At 42.4% G+C, this 19,047-nt stretch overlaps 1 protein-coding gene across 1 annotated transcript in view; it reads left to right on the top strand.

Annotated features, from left to right (window-relative positions):
- Positions 1-19,047, top strand: part of zfhx3b (zinc finger homeobox 3b) — a 126,543-nt gene that overhangs the window by 49,491 nt on the left and 58,005 nt on the right. Inside the window, exons 3-4 of the mRNA XM_017032549.2 lie at positions 119-698; positions 2,035-2,531. Coding sequence (XP_016888038.1) covers positions 119-698; positions 2,035-2,531 — 1,077 coding nt within the window. The remainder of the gene's footprint in view (positions 1-118; positions 699-2,034; positions 2,532-19,047) is intronic.

Genomic DNA, 19,047 nt, shown 5'->3' on the forward strand with positions numbered 1-19,047 from the left:
GCGTATCAAACATTTTGACATATGTTGTAGAGCAAATATTTCTTGTTCATTCTTATTAAATACAACAGTGTTTATATTCATTGCAGACATAATTCAAGAGAAAATATTTGTTTTCTAGGTGTGTAACTATTCTACAACCACAAAGGGCAACCTAAGCATCCACATGCAGTCTGACAAGCACCTGAATAACATGCAGTCACTACAAAATGGAGGCTCAATTGGACCTGCACAAGAGCAGGTGTTCGGGCATAACCCGGGAGGAGTGGTCGCTGTACCTTCAGTGACCCAGGCCAGTAGCCATCACCCCTCTCACCACCATCCTACACAGTCCTCTACCCATATGGCTGGACCCTGTGGGACACCTTCTCCAACCAAGTTGAAGAGCAAACCTACATGGCGGTGTGAGGTATGCGACTACGAAACCAACGTGGCACGGAACCTGCGGATCCACATGACGAGTGAGAAGCACATGCACAACATGATGCTCCTCCAGCAGAATGTGACTCAAATGCAGCACAGCCGGCTTGGCTTGGGAGCCATGCCTTCACCGTCTGAGGCTGAGCTGTACCAATACTACCTGACTCAGAATATGAGCCTTCCACCAGGCCTGAAGATTGATCCAAATAGTGCAGAGGCCCAGTTCCTAATGGGAAGCTTTCATCTGGATCCCAACATGGGTGCCCTGGCTCCAGGACTGGGTAAGAATCTATGGTTTAAGCGATTTTTTAAAATATCAACAATACCTATCTAGACTACAGTTCTTCATTAAATATCAACTTAAATATCAATTAAATACCTATCTAGACTACAGTTCTTCATGTTACTTATTACGTTTTTAACAGTGACATAGTGACCTTGAGCTAAATATTTAAAAATCACCCTGAATAAAGGTGATAGGGATACATTGGCAATATATCAGCATAATATAACTTCATACTATGTGTATTACTTCATATGTCTGTATTATTGTATTTGTATAGTAGAGGTAGATATTAAGGGGGTAAGATTCAAGAACGGACGTTATGGTGAATAGCATCCAGGCTAGTGTGCATGTGTACTGTATTTATTAAAAACAATGACTGGAAGAGTGATGTCTGAGAGACCAGGTCTGTAATGATTTCAAAAGGCTACTCAAAGGTCTCCCTCCCCTGGCCATAAAAACTCAGGTAATGGAAGAAAAAAAAGTCCAGTGCAGCCTGTATACTGCAGCAATAAATAAAAAAGAGCCAGTGGAATTAATTTAGTGTAAAGCCAGGCAGGGTCATGCCTCCATGCTCAGTCTAGACTCTGAAAGATTAAAGTTGAGGAAGCAAAGAAAAAAAAAGTCTCACCCCTTTGCTTCATTTTTAATGTCACCGCTTCCACACAGTACAGTATAGCTGTATAGACATCAATTCTGTGGTTGGTGTCATAGGATATGTGCTTGCTGTGTTTCCCCTCATCTGCAACATATTGACTCAGTACCAACAACAATTAATCTGTTGGGTGTCTATATTGATTTAGGAGCAATCCACAGAGAAATAATTCAAGCTGAGAAGTAGAATATTTGCATTATTATTCTGTGAAAAGGGCGATGGATTTGATTTACAGTAAAGTGTGTTTGGGAAGTTCCTAATTCTTCAGAAGTGATAAATTAACTGTACTTTGTAGCCAATGAAATTGATTTACAGATATGTCATGGAGAGACACGAGACAAATAAATGTGTACATTTATTTGCTGATGGTCCACTGGTGGTTTGCCATCATATTGTTCAAATCAGATCTATTTTACTACTAAAATTAATACATGAGGCATTTAAACACCTCTGATTACAAAGGTATTTAGAGTATCACATCAATGAGCTCCGACAGTGAAAATAAACTGTGTACTGAGGCTGTATATAGCAAACTAATGATTTTCACAAAGTCAATTAGTTTAAGTTAAATTCTAGACAATGGTTCACTGTTGGTTCCAAAATTAAAAATGAATTATCTATTTTTGTGGGAATGCAGCTTACCCACCACCTGTGTCTCTCCTGCTCCCTTTCTTTTTAGTCGCTGGTGAGCTTCCTATGGACGTGCGATTGGGCGCAGGGCAGTTGGTGAGTGAAGAACTGATGACCCTGGGAGAAAGTCTCTCACAGACCAGTGATCCCTCCCTCAAGCTCTTTCAGTGTGCTGTGTGCAACCACTTCACAACTGACAACTTGGATGTGCTTGGCATGCATATGGGAGCTGAACGCAGCCTACCGGAGGATGAATGGCGCGCCGTGGTGGGTGACTCCCACCAGTGCAAGTTGTGCCACTACACCACTCAGCTCAAGGCCAACTTTCAGCTGCACTGCAAGACGGACAAGCATGTGCAGAAGTACCAGCTTGTAGCCCACATTAAAGAAGGTGGCAAAGGCAATGAATGGCGCCTCAAGTGTGTAGCCATCGGCAACCCTGTGCACCTGAAGTGCAACGCCTGTGACTACTACACCAACAGCCTGGAGAAGCTGAGGATGCACACTGTCAATTCCCGACATGAGGCAAGCCTCAAACTCTACAAGGTAATTTATTTTCTTTTTTTCTAACCCCATCCAACAGTCGTCAACAATCTGTATAGGATTACACAACACGGAAGAATTGATGAGTAACTAAAATACAATCTACAACTATAGTCTGTAGTTTGGTGAATCAGTTGAACCTTTCTTAAACTGGAAAAAATGGCGAAATAAAACGATTACATTAAAGCATAGTTCCAATTATTACATCTGCTGTGCACGCAGACGGTCCTAGGTTTGAGCCCCACTGAGATGTACGTCACTCTGCCTTATACAAGTTGGATAAACATGTCTGCTAAATGCATTAATGTAATTTTAACATAGCAATAGGTCTGGAGAAGTAATCCCATGTAGTTAAAATTGTAAATGAATGTCAAAGGATGATTCCTATGTTAAACCAACGGAAGAAACTGGCTATTTTAACATATATTAAAATTAGGGGTTGTCATATAATGGATCTTTACCACTTTTTAATGTGTTCAAGGAAAATATTGCTTTAATGTGTATCTGTTTAACAAATAGAATGTAGTTAATCAAAGAACATTATTTTTTTAGAACTTGTGTTTTAAGATTAAAGGTTCAACTGCTTTAACAAATTACAAGTTAAAAGTTACTGCACCAACCTTTCTGGAAATTTAGTTGATACCACAAATCTGTTTTCATTCTAACATACCTTCCTGCCTCTTGTAAAGACCCTTAAATGTGTTACTGATCTCCTTCCTGTTGGCTTACTACATTGTAATGTGCCATGGGAAGAACATGGCAGGTGGAGCTGGTTCACAGGCTTAGGGTCTGAATCTCTGGGAGACGAATGAAGAAGTGCGAGGAGACAGAGGTTTGGTGCTAATACTTCTCAGAGCGGGAAAGGCTGAATCGTTCTCGACAGCCGTATTGATTTTTGCTGGACTTGGAGCTTCACCTTCTCTTCTAATCATTCCATAATAGCCAATGGATGAACACTCTCAGAACAAATGGCCATAAATCTAACAGGCCTGATTCCATTTAGTTACCTATCCTGTGTGTCTGCGGCTTCGGCCACTCTGCACTTAACCCAAACTGGCATAGGTGCAAGCGGACATATACATCTATAACACTAACATTGTCTCCCTCAGGGCATTACCTTTAAAAACTTTCTTAACTTACATTTATGTAGTCTTTAAGGGTGACCTTTTTGGAAATGTAAGCTATTAAAAAGTTCAATTATGGCATCAGGGGTAGCTTTAAGAAAATTATAAAAAATAATGTGAAATACACCCTATCAAAACAGTCATTAAAGAAAAGAAAAAAATCCCCAGTCCTTCTGAGGGTCTACATCCATTATCCTGGTGGACATTTGTCCCATCTGAGTTTAATTTGCACTGAAATAAAAATAAAGTCTCTATTCTGTGTTGATGTGTATGAGCGTATTCTCTTGACCATAACTGCTGAACACATTGGCCCAGAATAGAATGACTGACCAATGTGAATATTCAAAAGAATGTTCTGCCTGTGATGCATTACCTGTGTACGCTCCACTTTGCTTTTAGACAAAATTGCGCTGTTTGTTTCATTTTCTTTTAGAGCAGACTGTTCAGGCTGTTCAGGCTGCAGGGGATTAAAAATGAACAGAACATCCAGGCATGATAGTTTAATGACTTAAGCCTCTTAAGTTGTTTCCATATTCTTGAGGCCAAGTGATCCCCTGGTTAAATGTGGTTCTGCCCAAATATAGCTGCATTTTATGTTAAAAAACATTGCATTCTCTATAAGCTGTAGAGGCAACAGAGATGTTTGAGAGCTGACAAGAGCTGTTACAATATTTTATGACTCAACCAGTGTGATTAGTGGATGAGCACATGTTTCTGTGTTTTCTTGGCTGCGCTCATTTGCAGTTTGACGGTGTCGCTGCTACTGTGCGACATTCTGTACTGGGTCGGATTTACTGTCCTGGTCGAAGAACTGACAGGGGCAAACCCTCCGTGGCACACCAGCTTGTAAACCCGACTTTGTATATTATGCAAAAGGAGTAAGGGAAAATTACCATTCATTTATTCCTCACCAAAGAAATCTGATGCACATGGCACCATTCTAACCTTTCTGGGGAGAAAATAAATCATCAAGTCAGCATAAACAGGCTGTAAGATGTGGGAGATGCTTGGGACACTTCGCCCAAATCAAACTGGTTTGCATTAAACAGGCCCTTTGTGTGCACAGCCCCATATAAATTGGAGCCTGTAATTACTGGAATTAAAAAGGAAGGTTTAAACTGAGGGCTGAGCTGGATGGGATAATTTGAGAGTCTGTGGTATGCGGCACATATTAGGGCTTTCTAAAAATATCACCCCCACCAACCCATGTATTGGAATGTTCCAAAAGACCACAGAAAGATCCAGCAAGCCATCCTAACCACACCGACCGACACACAGTGGGGGGTGAAGCTGTCTCCATCGCCCCGCTCCGTTGAGACTTAGCCTTTCTAAGAATTATTCTTGTTATTTGCCAACTCTCCACTGCACTCTCAAACTAACTTTCACCCTGCTTTTACAGAAAAGTTGAAGCTGCCCCCATGATAACTGGATGCTTACCCATCTTTTCCAGATGTGGTCACTGCTAAACATAAACAGATGGGTTTGCTTGCCGTGCAGATGACCCGAGCCTTAGTTTGTATATTGTGTTTGTAAAATGAAATAACGTGGTTCCGTGGGCTGTCTTTATTTTAAACAAACCTATCTTCTGCTCTTACTTTAGATCTGACCATATACATTACCCAGATCAACATGATAGTCCCTGCACTGCTAACGCTTAGCCTTGGAGGTTTTGTTTTTGCTTGTTTGGAGGTGAGATGAGTGGCATTAATTCAGCTTTAAGGCCTCAGCTTCTCTGGCCAGACAGAATGGGTGGTGCCTAACCAGGCCCGGCCACAGGCCTTAGTTTCCAGTCAAGGGTTGGCGGAAAGGGGAGGAGCAGCAGGGACTTAGCTGGCTACCTTCCTTGTCTCGGGGGCTGGTGCAATTGGCGGTAATTGAGATTGATTGGATGTTATTTTTCCTCTTGCAAATGTAGTCCATTAGCTTGGCACATGCATAATCAGTTTAGTACGCAGTTAGCCGAATGTAATCATGTTCCTCGGTGTCTGCTAGCACAAAATCCACTCCAGATGCCGCTTGGCCTAGGAAAGAAAAGGAGAAAGTGCCGCAACTATCAGATGGGGAATCTGTAACCAACAAAGTCCTGTCACCCCTCCCTCTGTCCTGGTCCTGCTCCATTGAGCTCACACATACACACACGCAACTGTACAAACTTTTGATCTGTCTCTCTCACTGCCCTAGAATGTCAATCACACACACACACACACACACACACAATCAGGCTTACATATGAGAGCAATGGTTTTGGTCATATACGCTGCACCTTTGAGTGCACTAACTTTGTGTTAAGTGGAGTCCATTAACAAACACAATACATCTGTATCTTGGAAGCTGTTGTTGCTCTTATTTTACCCTTCGCTGCAATTCAAAAGAATCAGTGAGCGCTGAGGAAAGAAAATGTCCACACTCTGCACAAACACAAATAATCAAAAGGAAACATAATTGAGGAAAATAGGAGGCTGTAATGTAAATCAAGGGATTAGTGGTTACATAGAAAGGCATTAAGGTGTTTCACTAATGATCCTACTCAGCAGAAGCCTTTGCTCCTCATTCAGGAATGCAGGGCGTGATGACCTCTTCCCATTAATGACTAACTACCAGGATTGACTTAAATCCTCATGGATATTAAGTTGCAGTGCTCTAATCAAAACGAGCCCTGTGTTTTATTCTCTTTAAGACAGAATTGGTATTTGTTCAGCTCTTCATTCCAGCGGCAGGAGGAACTCTGGTCACCTCCGTGTTGCCTAAGCATCTGTGTAGTAAAGGAATAAGCCCGAGTCATCGCTGTGGCCATTTCTTGAACAGCAGGTAATGTGAGATGTCCTTTGGCAAACATGACAATTCACAGGCTCCTGGTCGTGTCCACTCTCCCATCAGACATTTTAAAGAAGAGGAGGCGTAGAAATGATGGAGACACGCACACACTCACAGTCCCACACACACAGGAGAAAGCGAGTGGGGGGGCAGGGGGTTGGAACGATAGACACTCTGCTAATTATCATGGCTAGCCTATGATTGTTCAGTAATAGCGCTCAGTGGGAAAGGTTGCAGCAGTTCCAGGAAGAGCTGAGCTCTGATTTACTGGTACTACCGCTCTAATAAAGCGCTTGCTGCACATCCTGGGAGACAGTCCATTCTCCCCTTTCACATGCACAAGCATGTGAACGTATACACAAACACACTCACACCCTTGAATACCTTTCTTATCTGGAGTGCCACAAAATAGCAGGGAAGAAATCATAGAATGTTTAATTCTGATCGCTATAATGTGATAAATCACAGGCACAGAACACTGCCATGAACAGCGTCACATCTGACTAAGAACAGTCCCCGACATCCTCGAGCACAGTTACCCCTGCGTGTTTCAGCGTACTCCAGGCTAACACCTGAAATGGATCTTGCTGACTGCAGGTCGAGCAGAACGTGGATGAGTTTCATGCAGAAGAAAATCAGGCTGGATTAGAGCGAGGAGCCATCACACAAATAAAGGGGTAGAGGTGCTGGTGGGTTGGCAGTGTGCAAAAATTTTACAGTCTTTCAGATCCCACCCCCTAAGAAAATCCAGGGAAAAGGTCAGGCTTTGACCCATGGTTCAGCTGCTGCTGCTGCTGCTGCTGGGTCTAACAGAACGACACATGCTGCAGCTTTACTAGTGCTGTAGTAGTTATTGTGGTAGTTAGTGTGGCTGAAGCTATAAACATCACAGTTAAGGTAGCACAGAGACGGAGACCTAGTACAGTATGTCACTCCCTTTCTTGTTTACTGGGCATTTGCCACAGTTACCAGAGGTAAAAGGACAGCATGGAGCATCTCAGACTATAGGTTTTCCACCCTGTGTCTGTGTTAGACAGAGGTATACATATACATATCTTGCCTTGGTAAATTAGTGGCTATCATCCCAGACGAACATGAATACATGTGTATTCACTGGTGTGTTCACAGACACTGGATTCGTTCAACGCAGGTTGTATGTGTTGTTTGGTGAGCAGTTACCTGTCTGGATTTAAATATGACTGACAGCTAACACTAAAACACCAGCTTCCTGAAGTGGTCTGCACACTGGGAACAAATGCCAGTGCAACATCACCATTTGCAATGATAACTGCAATACCTGCAGTTAAGTGCAGCTTGGATTAGACCAGATGACAACTTCTGTGAATCTATGTAGCCTCTGAGCTGGACAGGCAGGCAGACTTACCGGCTTTGAGCCATCAATACATCAGTGGCTTAGCCACCAGATTAACGGCCCCCGAGTGGTCAGGGCCACAAAACTACTCTACTGCTCTGAGGTCTGTGTTTTGGTGGAGCTGCACATGAAAGCAAGTTTGGGTGAAGAGACAGATGAGCAGAAAGGAGGATGTCTTAGGTACCAGGATGAGCACACGGGGACCACTATTCTGTTTGTCTTCAGCCTCTAGATTAGAGTCATGGGAGAGATTAATGTTAGAGAGTGATGGATATGGAACCCTGACTGTTTTATTCCCCTTGACATGTAATGTTCCTCTTGTATGTCTGAAAGGGTGTTCAGGGAGGGGGATACAATATCCACGCTGTACTGAGTCATTTTACACCTATTACACAAATGAAGTTTTTAAACCCATGCAGTGCTTTGGTTCAAAACCTGTTGGATTTGCTGTTAGCTATAAGCAGGATTTAAAAACCTATGCTTGATTTACATCACTGGGCCATAAATTGCCCTGAGGTGTGCAGTTTTTTTTTTTTTTTTTTTTTGTTACTTTGCTTTTTCTTAGTTTAAACAAATCTACCCCTAAGGTCTTTACATTTTGTGGTGCATTGATTACCGTTGGATTGCAGAACTTACAAATGTCCTCCCTCTTTCTCTCCACACAGCAGCTGTTTCTACATGGGTTATGTCGTGCAAGCTCTGCATAAAAGTACTCTGTTCCATAGAAATCCATTTAGTTTTGCCATTGCCGTTGTACGACAAGATAGAGCTGTTTTTGTTTGAAACCATGAAGCCTGATAGGCCACTTTTAAAGGGATATAAAAAAAGAAAACTGTTCGACTCCTCCCGGAGTTTGTGGCACTGACTGTCCATCCGTGTTGTACTTAATTGTTGTGTGCTGGAGAGCAAAGTTTTGAACCAGGAGCTGTAAATCTATCAGGCCGATGCGGACTATGGTATTTCCAGATGTAGAAGAAAAGATTTCATCCTTTTGTAATTAAGCAGTGCAGCCTAGGGTGTCATGTGGGTTTTACAACAGGCTCTGGAAAAGATCGTTTCCCACCTTGTTTTCTCATCATGCCTTATATTCCTGAATGCTAAAATATGGAAGGGAAGGAGGGCAAATAGTGAAGTCAATAAATGAGCAAAAATAGATTACATGCTTTAAATTATTGTTTAAAATTATAAAATATTTACATAAAGGGTCATGATTGGATGGTGTAGGGGAGAAAACACCAGGGGACAGAGGTGAAGTACAGGAACCGAGGCAATTACACGGCTCTCAGATGAGGCTTATTGGGAAAATGTTCTTTTTTAACCCCAGGAATGTTCCCCAGTGTTATCTTTCCCATGGGTGCCGTCTTCAACATCTGCATTCTAACTGAAACTTGGTGTGTGTGTGTGTGTGTGTGTGTGTGTGAGTAAAGGGGGAGTGGGCTGAGGAAAGTGATAGTGAGAGAAAGAGAAGGAGACAGCTTTAAGAGTTGGGGACAAGAATGCTCTTTAGCTTCTCAAGGGCACTGATACTTTATGGCCTTCACATTCCTTCATGACAACTCCATGCCCAGAAAAGAAAAGTGGTGGTGATGGTAGTGGTGAGGTGGGGGTGTAAATATCATGTCTCCTTTTTTCCTTGCTCACCTTGAACTCAACCTTCTTGTGTTTTCTATATATAGATATGAGATACACATAGTTATGTGGTGGGACTCCACCAGAGGCCATGCAATCACTGATTATCTACACAAGACAAGTCCTCTGGTTGAAAAATATGTCAGGCAGAAGTACGTGACTTTGTGTAGAGAAGTTTTTGGCTTAAGTTACAAGGTCCTGGTATTTTAATGTTGAGAGTGCAGCAGCACATACATTTGGTTACCAGTGAAATCCAAATGAAATCTGCTTTTAAAAAAATACCATAGCTTATACAATTTCCATAGTCCATATTCAGATTTTTTTTGTGTTCTTGTGTAAATATGAAAGGTACCAATGTTAAAAATTCTACTCCAGACTAATCTGAATATATGCTCCATGGTTTTCCCAAGCTTTCTTTACTAGAACTATAGCATGGGATTTTGTTGAGTCTACGCAGCTGCCTTCACACATTTGTATTTGATAGTCTCTCTCCTGATGATTAAAAAAAAAAGATTTTCCCTCTGAGATCACTTCTCAGACTCAGACAGTAGAGGAAGTCTCCATGGCCAGTGAACTCCCTCCCAGATCATATACTACGATTCCTCTCTGCCTCCCCTGCCAGCCACACTCTTTTTTTCTAATGTCACCCATTGCATTCTGTCAACAGTTTCCTCTAAAATTAAACGCTGCAGAACAATTTGGATGCTCCTTCAGATGGCCCACGTCTGTCACTAGATAGGAATTTCCATTAATTTATGCCTGGTGGGTTGGAATAGTCATGTTGAAATAATATGAAGCATAAGGGTGTCTGTGCAGCTACTGTTCCAGTACCGATGTCTGAGAGCCGTTAAAGTTTCTTAATAAGAGGGGGAGATGATCTGAAATTCAAATAATTATTCAAATAATCAATGCAGGCATTTGCATGAAAACAAGAACGCCACAAAGACCTGTACGTTTGCTGACGTTTTGTAGGAAAAGGGTGTTTTGTTTCACAGCAGACAAAATATCCCTCCATTTGAAGCAGTATTCTGGACACATGGTTTGCCTTTCTAATTTGAATTCTTCATTCAGATGATTAGTCAGTGCAGGATTTAGTGACTGAAAGTCAAATGCGAACCAGAAGAGTTGAAAGCAGTTAGGAAAGCTCATTCGTTGCATCTGGAAAAAAGGTTAAGGGTTTATTTCTAAATGAGAGATCCAGCACTGGTCTATTCCCAGTATTCAACTTTTAAATCATTAAACATGATGAAGCCATCTCCACAAAGTCATCCCTTTATATACGAAAATCAAACACCATCTGCCATCTCTGATCAGAGGCTACAGCCATCAGGCCAGGGTTACCAAGGCAGAACAGGAAAAGCCATTAACTGCCAATCACTGCATCGATCGACAAGTCCATCCACCACTGCCACCCCCCTGCCCTCCCACCTTCCTCCTCCAGCCCCCTTGCCCCATCCACTCTGCCCACAGACACAGTAGCTTTTACTGTATGTGCACACACACACACACACACACACACACTTTCATTGCTGGAGTAAGGTTCTGTTCAGTGTGATCCAATTGGTCCTCTCACTATTTCAACCGTGTTATCTTTTAAATTATCTAGTGTCTGGGTTGAAGAAAAAACATTCTGGTTTGGTTTAGATTAAGACTGTCTTTTAAAGAAGGTTGATTAAACCTGATAAGTTTCTCGAAGGACGATCCCAAGCCTGTTTAATAGATATTTTCCTCTCAGCCAAGAATTTTAATACCAAAAAATCTAGACTCCTGCCAAAATCAGAGGAGACACTCTTTGTTGCGCGGCCTATGAGCTTCCTTTTTGGAGTTGGACCTCAGATAAAGGGGAAACTATCAGCATCTGTGAAGGAGAAAAAGAAAAAAGACAATTGATTTTTTTTTCCTCTCATCCACTTTCGATGGTGTCACTAGAACTCACTGGGTCATTAGACGAATATTTACCTACATCCCAATTTAATAGAGATGCTGTGTATCAGAGTGATCTGGATCAGAGGTCGGGGCAGAGGGGAGCAATTAAAGCCTATGGATCCACAAGACCTGAGCCGGGCCTCTGTGGTGTCCTGCAGCTGGAAACAAATAGGTGACCAAAAATGGAGGCACAGGCAATAAGTATTGGATATGGCTCTTTCATTTTATTGAGCTTTGTTACTAATGAACTAGTGATGCACTGTTAGGAGGCATGTTTGGATGTCGTTGTTTGCCCCTATAGATGGGTTATTGGTACTAGCACAATTGCACCAACTCATTTCTAAATTTATATTATATTCTAAAAATACATTTAATATTGTAGTTAAATAGTTATTTGTACCACGCGATGGAAGAGTAGTTGATGCTCTTTCCTTACAGCAAGGAAATTGCTAGTTTGATTCACTGTGGTAAATTATGTTTTGTTTTTTTTCTGTATGGAGTTTTTAGGTTCTGTTTTTCACAGTTTCCTCCCACAGTCCAAAACATGCAGGATTAGGCAGATCATTTCCTCTGAGTTCACCAGGACTGTTGCTTGTTTGTCTGTATCTGCGGCCCTGTGATGGACCAGAAAACTAACCAGGTGTCCACTGCCCTGGCCTGCTAACTGCTGTGATTGGCCGCGGCCCCTGCAACCATAAATAGTTTAAGAGCAGTGGGAGATAAAATAATGAAAAACCAAATGTTATAATAACAAACCCAGGCACAGTCTGTTTATGCTCCAGGGAACTTTTGAACCGTAATTTACAACTGTTAATGTTTAAGGGACAAGTTAATGCAACGGATTGTGTATGTGTGATGGCGAGCCACACTGTAAAAGTCACTGGAAGATGTAAGATGAAGACTGGTTTCATCGCTCACACATGAAAAACAAATATAATTAATTCATGAAACTTTTTAAAAATGGTGGAGTTTGATTTGAGTCAGATGTTGTGGTGTTGCAGGTTATTGTGTGTTTGTGATTTGAGACAGTGGAGTCTGTTGACACAACCTCACCGGCCTTTGCACTCTCTGAGTGCTTTCTCTGGTTTTGCTAGCTTTTCATGGTAAATGTGCCTCACTGGTTTCCCTGGTTAGGTTGGCCATCTCCAAGGCCACACAATGGCCAGAGACAGAACAGATATGATGGATGTGGTCAGAGGCCTATACACTCGCTCTACATCTGCGGTGGCCTCATCCACACATCAGCCGCAGGGGGGCTGCGGGGGGTTTGAGTGCAATTGGGAGGGAGGAGAGGAGGGCAGAGATACAAACCAGGCCGGCCATTTTCTTCGTTTGGCTCATAAATATTTGTGTGGCTGATTTATAAACAGTGGAGAAGCAGAAGAGATCAAAGTGAACAGTAATGCTGATATAAAACGCAGGCTTTTTCACGGCTCTGCCCTACACATTATGCCCGTACCTATTAAAGGCAGAAGCTATATATCACCGGGCGTATTGGCAAGAGAACTGAATGGCCACTCGCAATTAGGGCTCGGTCTTTCAGAGACTAAGAGTGTAGTTTCTTATTGCACCACCACCACTGCCGTGTTCTCAAACACAAGTTAAAGGCCATCAATATGTCTTAAAGCTAGACCTCAACCTGCTCTCAGCCTGTGTAAACTCCCTGGAGGTCAGTGTCTCCCAAGATGGATTTTAAATGACTTTGGTAATGTCAGGCTGCCGTATTAAACCAATGCAATGCAGCGCAATCGTGATGGTCTCCTGGACCTGGAGTAGACAAGTGCACATGCCGATCCACTCAACAGGTTGGTCACACCGTTCAAAAGTCTGTTTTCCCCTAGAAGTGGTGAAACAGCGTTTGTGTTTGTTTTCCTGGAGCTCATCACTGACCTTTCATAACTTCAGCTGTCCGTGCAATGCCAGGGAGACGAGCATGTCCACTCCTGCAGTGCTATTGGTCCACATGGACCCAAGCTGACATTCCACACCTACCAGAAGTGTTTAACCCCATCCCCCCAGTCATACATGTGCATACACTTACACACATGTATCACCCGTTCCATCCCTTCAGCCACCCCCACCATTCATTCCCAACAAGGGTGCGAATGTGGGGGAGAAAGAGGTGCTCTCCTCTTGCTTTTGACCCTTCACTGATTAATAGCAGTTATAGCTGGCAGATGCAGAGGAGCACCACGAAGATGGCTGTTCACTGACCTCTGTGGGAGGGAGAACAGCATGGGTAATGGGACAGAAAAGAAGGCCTCATTCAATGGAAATTCTCCCTTTTGTCCACTAGAAGAACAGGGTGTGCTCAGTGTGGTCAGGCCGAGGAGAGTCGCTGCTAAACCGCTCATTTCTCCGTCAGTACCTGGAGACAGGTAGAGCTTTCTGTACGTGACTTTACCGAGGTCTTTTCTTCTGTACTATTTCAGACACAGGTACAAAATATGAATATGTATTTACATAGTAGACCAGTGTGAAAAAGATTGTTCACACAATTAAAAGCTAAAAGCTTTAGTTTAGTTACTTACTTAAACATCAAGTGTAAGACCATGCGTACAACACACCACAGAGTTCGTGCAGAAAAATCCACCAAAGACATGTACTTCAAGAAGACATCTCTCCTCAACTCATTACATTGTTCCTCATGTAAATCCACCTCTGTCTTAACTTTGTCTGACACTTATACATCTACGTTTCATTCATAAATAGATTTAATTTACGACCGAAGCACATACATCAATTTGTCCAGCATTTTCCAAGGGCACAGGTGTACAGCACAGAGGTTAAGGAATGCGTACGTGAACAGAACATGTCCCACTGAAATAATCCACACATATTTTCAGCAGTGACATGTAGCAAGGCTTGGTCAATTTGTCGCTAACATTCCACCAAAATCTATATGCGTCATACGTGTCTCACAGATCTGATCAGTTAGTGATGCAGTAGCGGCAGAGTGAGTAGATTTGCAGATTGCCGCGTGCCTGACATACTGGAGTTTCTGTGTGGAGAGTTGAAAGTTCTGATGCTGAGGGAGGCTGACTATCTGAAGCCTGTGGTCGAGGAAGGGTTACTGAATTATTACTGATGGTTTCAGGGGCAACTGTCTGACCACTGGACTGGGGAATATTAATCATTTATTTGATTGTCCGCATGTGCTGATTAATCAATTTGAGAAGGATCTGCAGGATTAAATACCCCATTATTCCCCTGTAAGAGCAGATAAGAGAAAAGACTTTAAAATATCATATTCCATTTATCATTTATTTTTAGGTCCCTGCTGATGAGGCTGAAATAAAAACTGTGGTGAGATTAGGGAAGAACGGTAACAGGGGAAAGTGTCGGAGGAGAAGGATGAGAGAGGAGGAAGAAGAAGAAGAAGTGAAATATGTGCTCTGTGCAGATTTAAGTACTCAAAAAGACAGAGGAACAGATGCGTCTTTGTGTTTCTTCACATAAAGCACAGAAAACCAAGTTGTGCACTGGTGAGTGAGAGAGCAGAGAGAATGGGGGTGGAGAGACGAGAGGAACAGGAAGTTGATGGGAAAGTGATAGCTGTCTCCACCTGGAGCACAGCCTGAGAGCTGTGTGTTCAAAGGAAAGGCAAGCAGGGGAAAGGAGGGAGCCGCGGCAGTTCACCTCTCTCTCCGTGCTCTGTTTTCTAGGTAAGTTTTGCTCTCACAACAACAATAGCTAGCTGATCTGGTCCCACTCTGGCACTTCTGTTTGCCACACTCACTATCTATTCAGTCTATAAATTCTCAATCTGCCAAGTCTTTAATGTGTTATGTCATGTGGTAATGCCTTTGATTCCAACATGCCTCCGTTTGTAAATACAAGAGGCACTCAAAAGGCTGTGGTTTCTTTACAAGCATGGCGCCCCCGGCGCTTTGGTTGGGAATGCACTGAGAGGGAGGATAGAGCGAGTAAGGGAGGGAGTGAGAGGTGGTTAGAAACTGTATACACTTCCCGTTGCTCTTCTGCCAACCCCTCTCCCCCGCTGCCTCTGGTTGTACAGTCTGTGAGTGAGATATGTGAGAGGGAGGAGTGCGTCCTCTCTCCTGCCTTAACACAGCCCCGTAATTACGCAGGTTGTACCTTTAACACTTTCCTGCCGGGGTTGAGGTTAGTGCTCACCATGCTTGATTTGCTGCGCAGTTACGGAACAAAAGCTTAACCTAATCAATAACCACTGAAGGGGGTGAGGGTGGGGGTGGGGGTGTGTTTTGAAGTACACTTTGAGGATTTCGGTGTTCAACTTGGTGTGGTAGAGTTTCTAAACACAAGTTGTCAGGACTGTCAGACTGTAAAGGGTAGAGCAAGCCCAGATTTTTTACCTCTGTGGTGCTTTATTATTTAACAACAGAATTCTTGTTGACACCTAAAGTTGCTGAAAAGAATTCTTTACATATATATATTCATTAAAATTTGATTTTTATTATTTATAGAAAGTACGATGTCATGACTATATGTTGTCATAAATAATAATACATCTCAATTATATATAGAGTATACATATATAATATACATATATACGCATATATATTTTGGTGTTGCAAAATTCAGAATATGTACAGTATATTTTTAAAATATACAGGTATTCCTTTATTGTAGTGAAACTTCAATATTGCCTTAAACCTAAATGAAAAACTTAATTTCATTAGAAAGGTACAAAAAAAAAACTACAGTAAAATGTATATATTTGAAAGTTAAGGCAATTTATGACAATTAATAGGAATATTATGTTAAAACTAACATTGTCCCATAATCTGAATGAATAATGTGAATAACATAGTAAAAATGGTGCTCTCCTGTAGAAGTATATAATGTATGTAATCTGCTGTTGACATGAACAGGTTTTCATGAGTCTCTGCTCAGCTGCAACATGATTATTTGTAATTCTCTAGTTTTGCCAACCTGGCCAAAAGCAGAAGACCTCCTGCAATTAGTCTGTTGTGTGTTTGATTTTTAGTGATGACAACCACTGTATATCTCAGCTGCAATTATGCTGCACTGGCAACGATGAGGGTTTAGGTTATCGATCCTAAATTGATCACCCTGATCAATGAGCACTTTTGTTTCTGTTTTATAGAAAGTGGAGTTATGCTTTTTCTTTTGCTAATGAGCAGGGCCAACAGAATGACCCTTCGCAGAAACACTGTGTTAGCCTGGCCCATATCTATATAAGTGATGGAGTTGGCTCGTGGGAAAGGGATGGGGGGGGGGCGCCATTTTTCAACAGAAGTGCACTTTCTCCCTGTGGGCATAGGTCAAAGGCTACAATGGGTCTTATGAAGACAATAAAATCAACATTTTGTCCTTATGAGGGGGCGACGACAGCTGTGCTTTTATGTGCTTTAGTTACACAGTCTGTACCGTACATAGGTAACGGCTAAAGGAAATAACATGGAGGCTCATAGGATCATATTTTTAACAGTTTAAGTTTAAAAAAAACCCAAACGTGTTCATACCACTTTAAAGCAGGAGCTCTTCATTTGTAGTTTCAGTCCAGGCCAAAAGTGAAGTGTCAGGGTTTCACTGGCATGTTTTTAGTTGCCTGGTGTAAAAGAGATGACAGGTGGAAGCTGTGGGTGTTTGGAGTATGAATTGCTCAAAGAACCCTCAGCAGCAGTTTTTACTTCAACAGCCTGCTTCATGTTTCACATATAGCGCTGTTCTGTACAATCAACTGCCCTCATTCATTTGCATTTAAAATATAGAGCCATTTAAGGAATGTGCAGTTCATTCTGGCGGTGTAGCGCTGCTAATAAAGATAGCTAAGTTAGACTGCTTTAAATATTGACACTAGTCCTAATGAGCTGGTTTCCCCGTAGCAACATCCCACAGATGCCTTAGCAGAAATCATTTTATAAATTTAACATAAAGGAAATAGGATATAATCGGGAAACATGCAGTGTTTTTCAACTATCACAGGCGTGTTTTGTGTGTGTGTGTGTGTATGTGTGTGTAGCCTGAAGCAGCAACCAATTATGTGGTAATGAAATATTTACACTACCAAACCGAGAATGCCAGGGGTGAAAGCTGGATAATTCAAGCCTGAGGAGAATGTATTCTGTGTCTGTGCTGTTACGTCAGCGAAGAGGTGGAGCAGGAGATCAGTTGATGACAGTCTGTGGCGTCCAGTAGCAGTTAGCACGACTTTTAGTTACCTTTACTCTGGAGGAGACTTTTGTGAAATGACAGCAGACCTGGTGCTGTACCCCACAGCTGGACTCACTTTAACTTGCGGGGGCTACTCCGTACAATAATTGTAATGAATCTGCATTCATGGCGTGGTGTGATGTTTGTTCTTGAAGACTAATTGTGTTTGGGTAATGTCCCTGCTCTGAATTTAATTCCCACTGACTGCATTAATCATTACAAGTGGTGTTTGCCAGTATCTTAATCCAACAACCCCTGTGCCCTCCACTCACCGTCTTCCTCATTCACACACACACCTCCCTTTCTCCCTGCCAGCTCCAAATTCTTTTTTACTCTATGTCTGCATCTACGAGACTTTCTCCTGTCCAGAATCACAGTGACTCACAGGGCCCCGCTGCCGTTGTCAGGCTGGCGAGTGAGAAATGAGGCAGTAAGGCGCGCGGCTGCTCTGTCCTTTAGCTCACATGGACGACCGACTGTACATCTAGTTCAAGATCGAGCTGCAGTACTCTGTCAAATCCTGTTCATAGTATTTCTCATGCAGACAAAGTACTTTGACAGTACCCTGTTTAGACATACACTTTGATGACTCTCTGACGTTTCTACAAGTGGATTTTCTCTGGTTGAGTACCGGAGCCTAACGTCATCACGGGGGAACATGTGACAAACATACAGGTGGCTACGACACTGTACAGGACGCGTGTCAACTACAGTGTGATTTAAATGGGTTCTTCCTGTGCTAGAGCTGGTCCAACTCTGGCAGAAGGTCATGTACCTGTTGAAATTCTATCATATCATCCTCTTTAGTCGTGTCTCTTTGCTTTATTAAAATTAAAATAAAAAAAATTAAAATAGATTTTTCCTATCTTTGTCTGACTAATTATTGTCCAGTCTGTCTTAAATGGAAGCTGGTTATGTAAACACACTACTGTGGGTAAATGGAGTGTAGGGTCAGGGCAGGTCCTGATTTGCCCCCATTCAGCTTCCAGATGGTACCTTGCCAGTGAGTGCACATGTCATCAAGTGGTTGTAATAGTTGTTTGGGTTCCCCTGTGGCTCCACACTCCTCTCGCCTCCTGCAGGCAGACTTATTGTACTGCAGTTTTGTTTTTTTAGCAAACTCCTCCCTGTATGGCTTTCATAAAAGCACCAGGAGGTTAAGCTGTTAATTAGCTACTCAAAGAGGAGGCCAACAGCTTGCATTTAATTTGCCGTACTTGTTTTTATCCTTTTTTTTTTCTTTCCTTTTGGGAGGGGATCGACAGCATTGCTTACATGTTCCAGAGCCATTGCTGTGCGTCACAGAATTCAGACCAGGCTCATTAAGGAAGGGGATGTAATTTGTTTATGTGGCTACGTTTAAAAATGCACATTATGTATGTACGGCCATGCTTATTCAAATGTGTCTAATGAGAGATCGGCTGCACGCCAGTGTGGGGCTGCTGCGGACATAGGCACAGGCTCGTTATCACCACACAGGGCATTGATCCTC

The sequence above is a fragment of the Cynoglossus semilaevis genome, chromosome 5 (genome assembly GCF_000523025.1).
Source record: "Cynoglossus semilaevis isolate Cse_v1.0 chromosome 5, Cse_v1.0, whole genome shotgun sequence".
Classification (NCBI taxonomy): Eukaryota; Metazoa; Chordata; class Actinopteri; order Pleuronectiformes; family Cynoglossidae; genus Cynoglossus; species Cynoglossus semilaevis.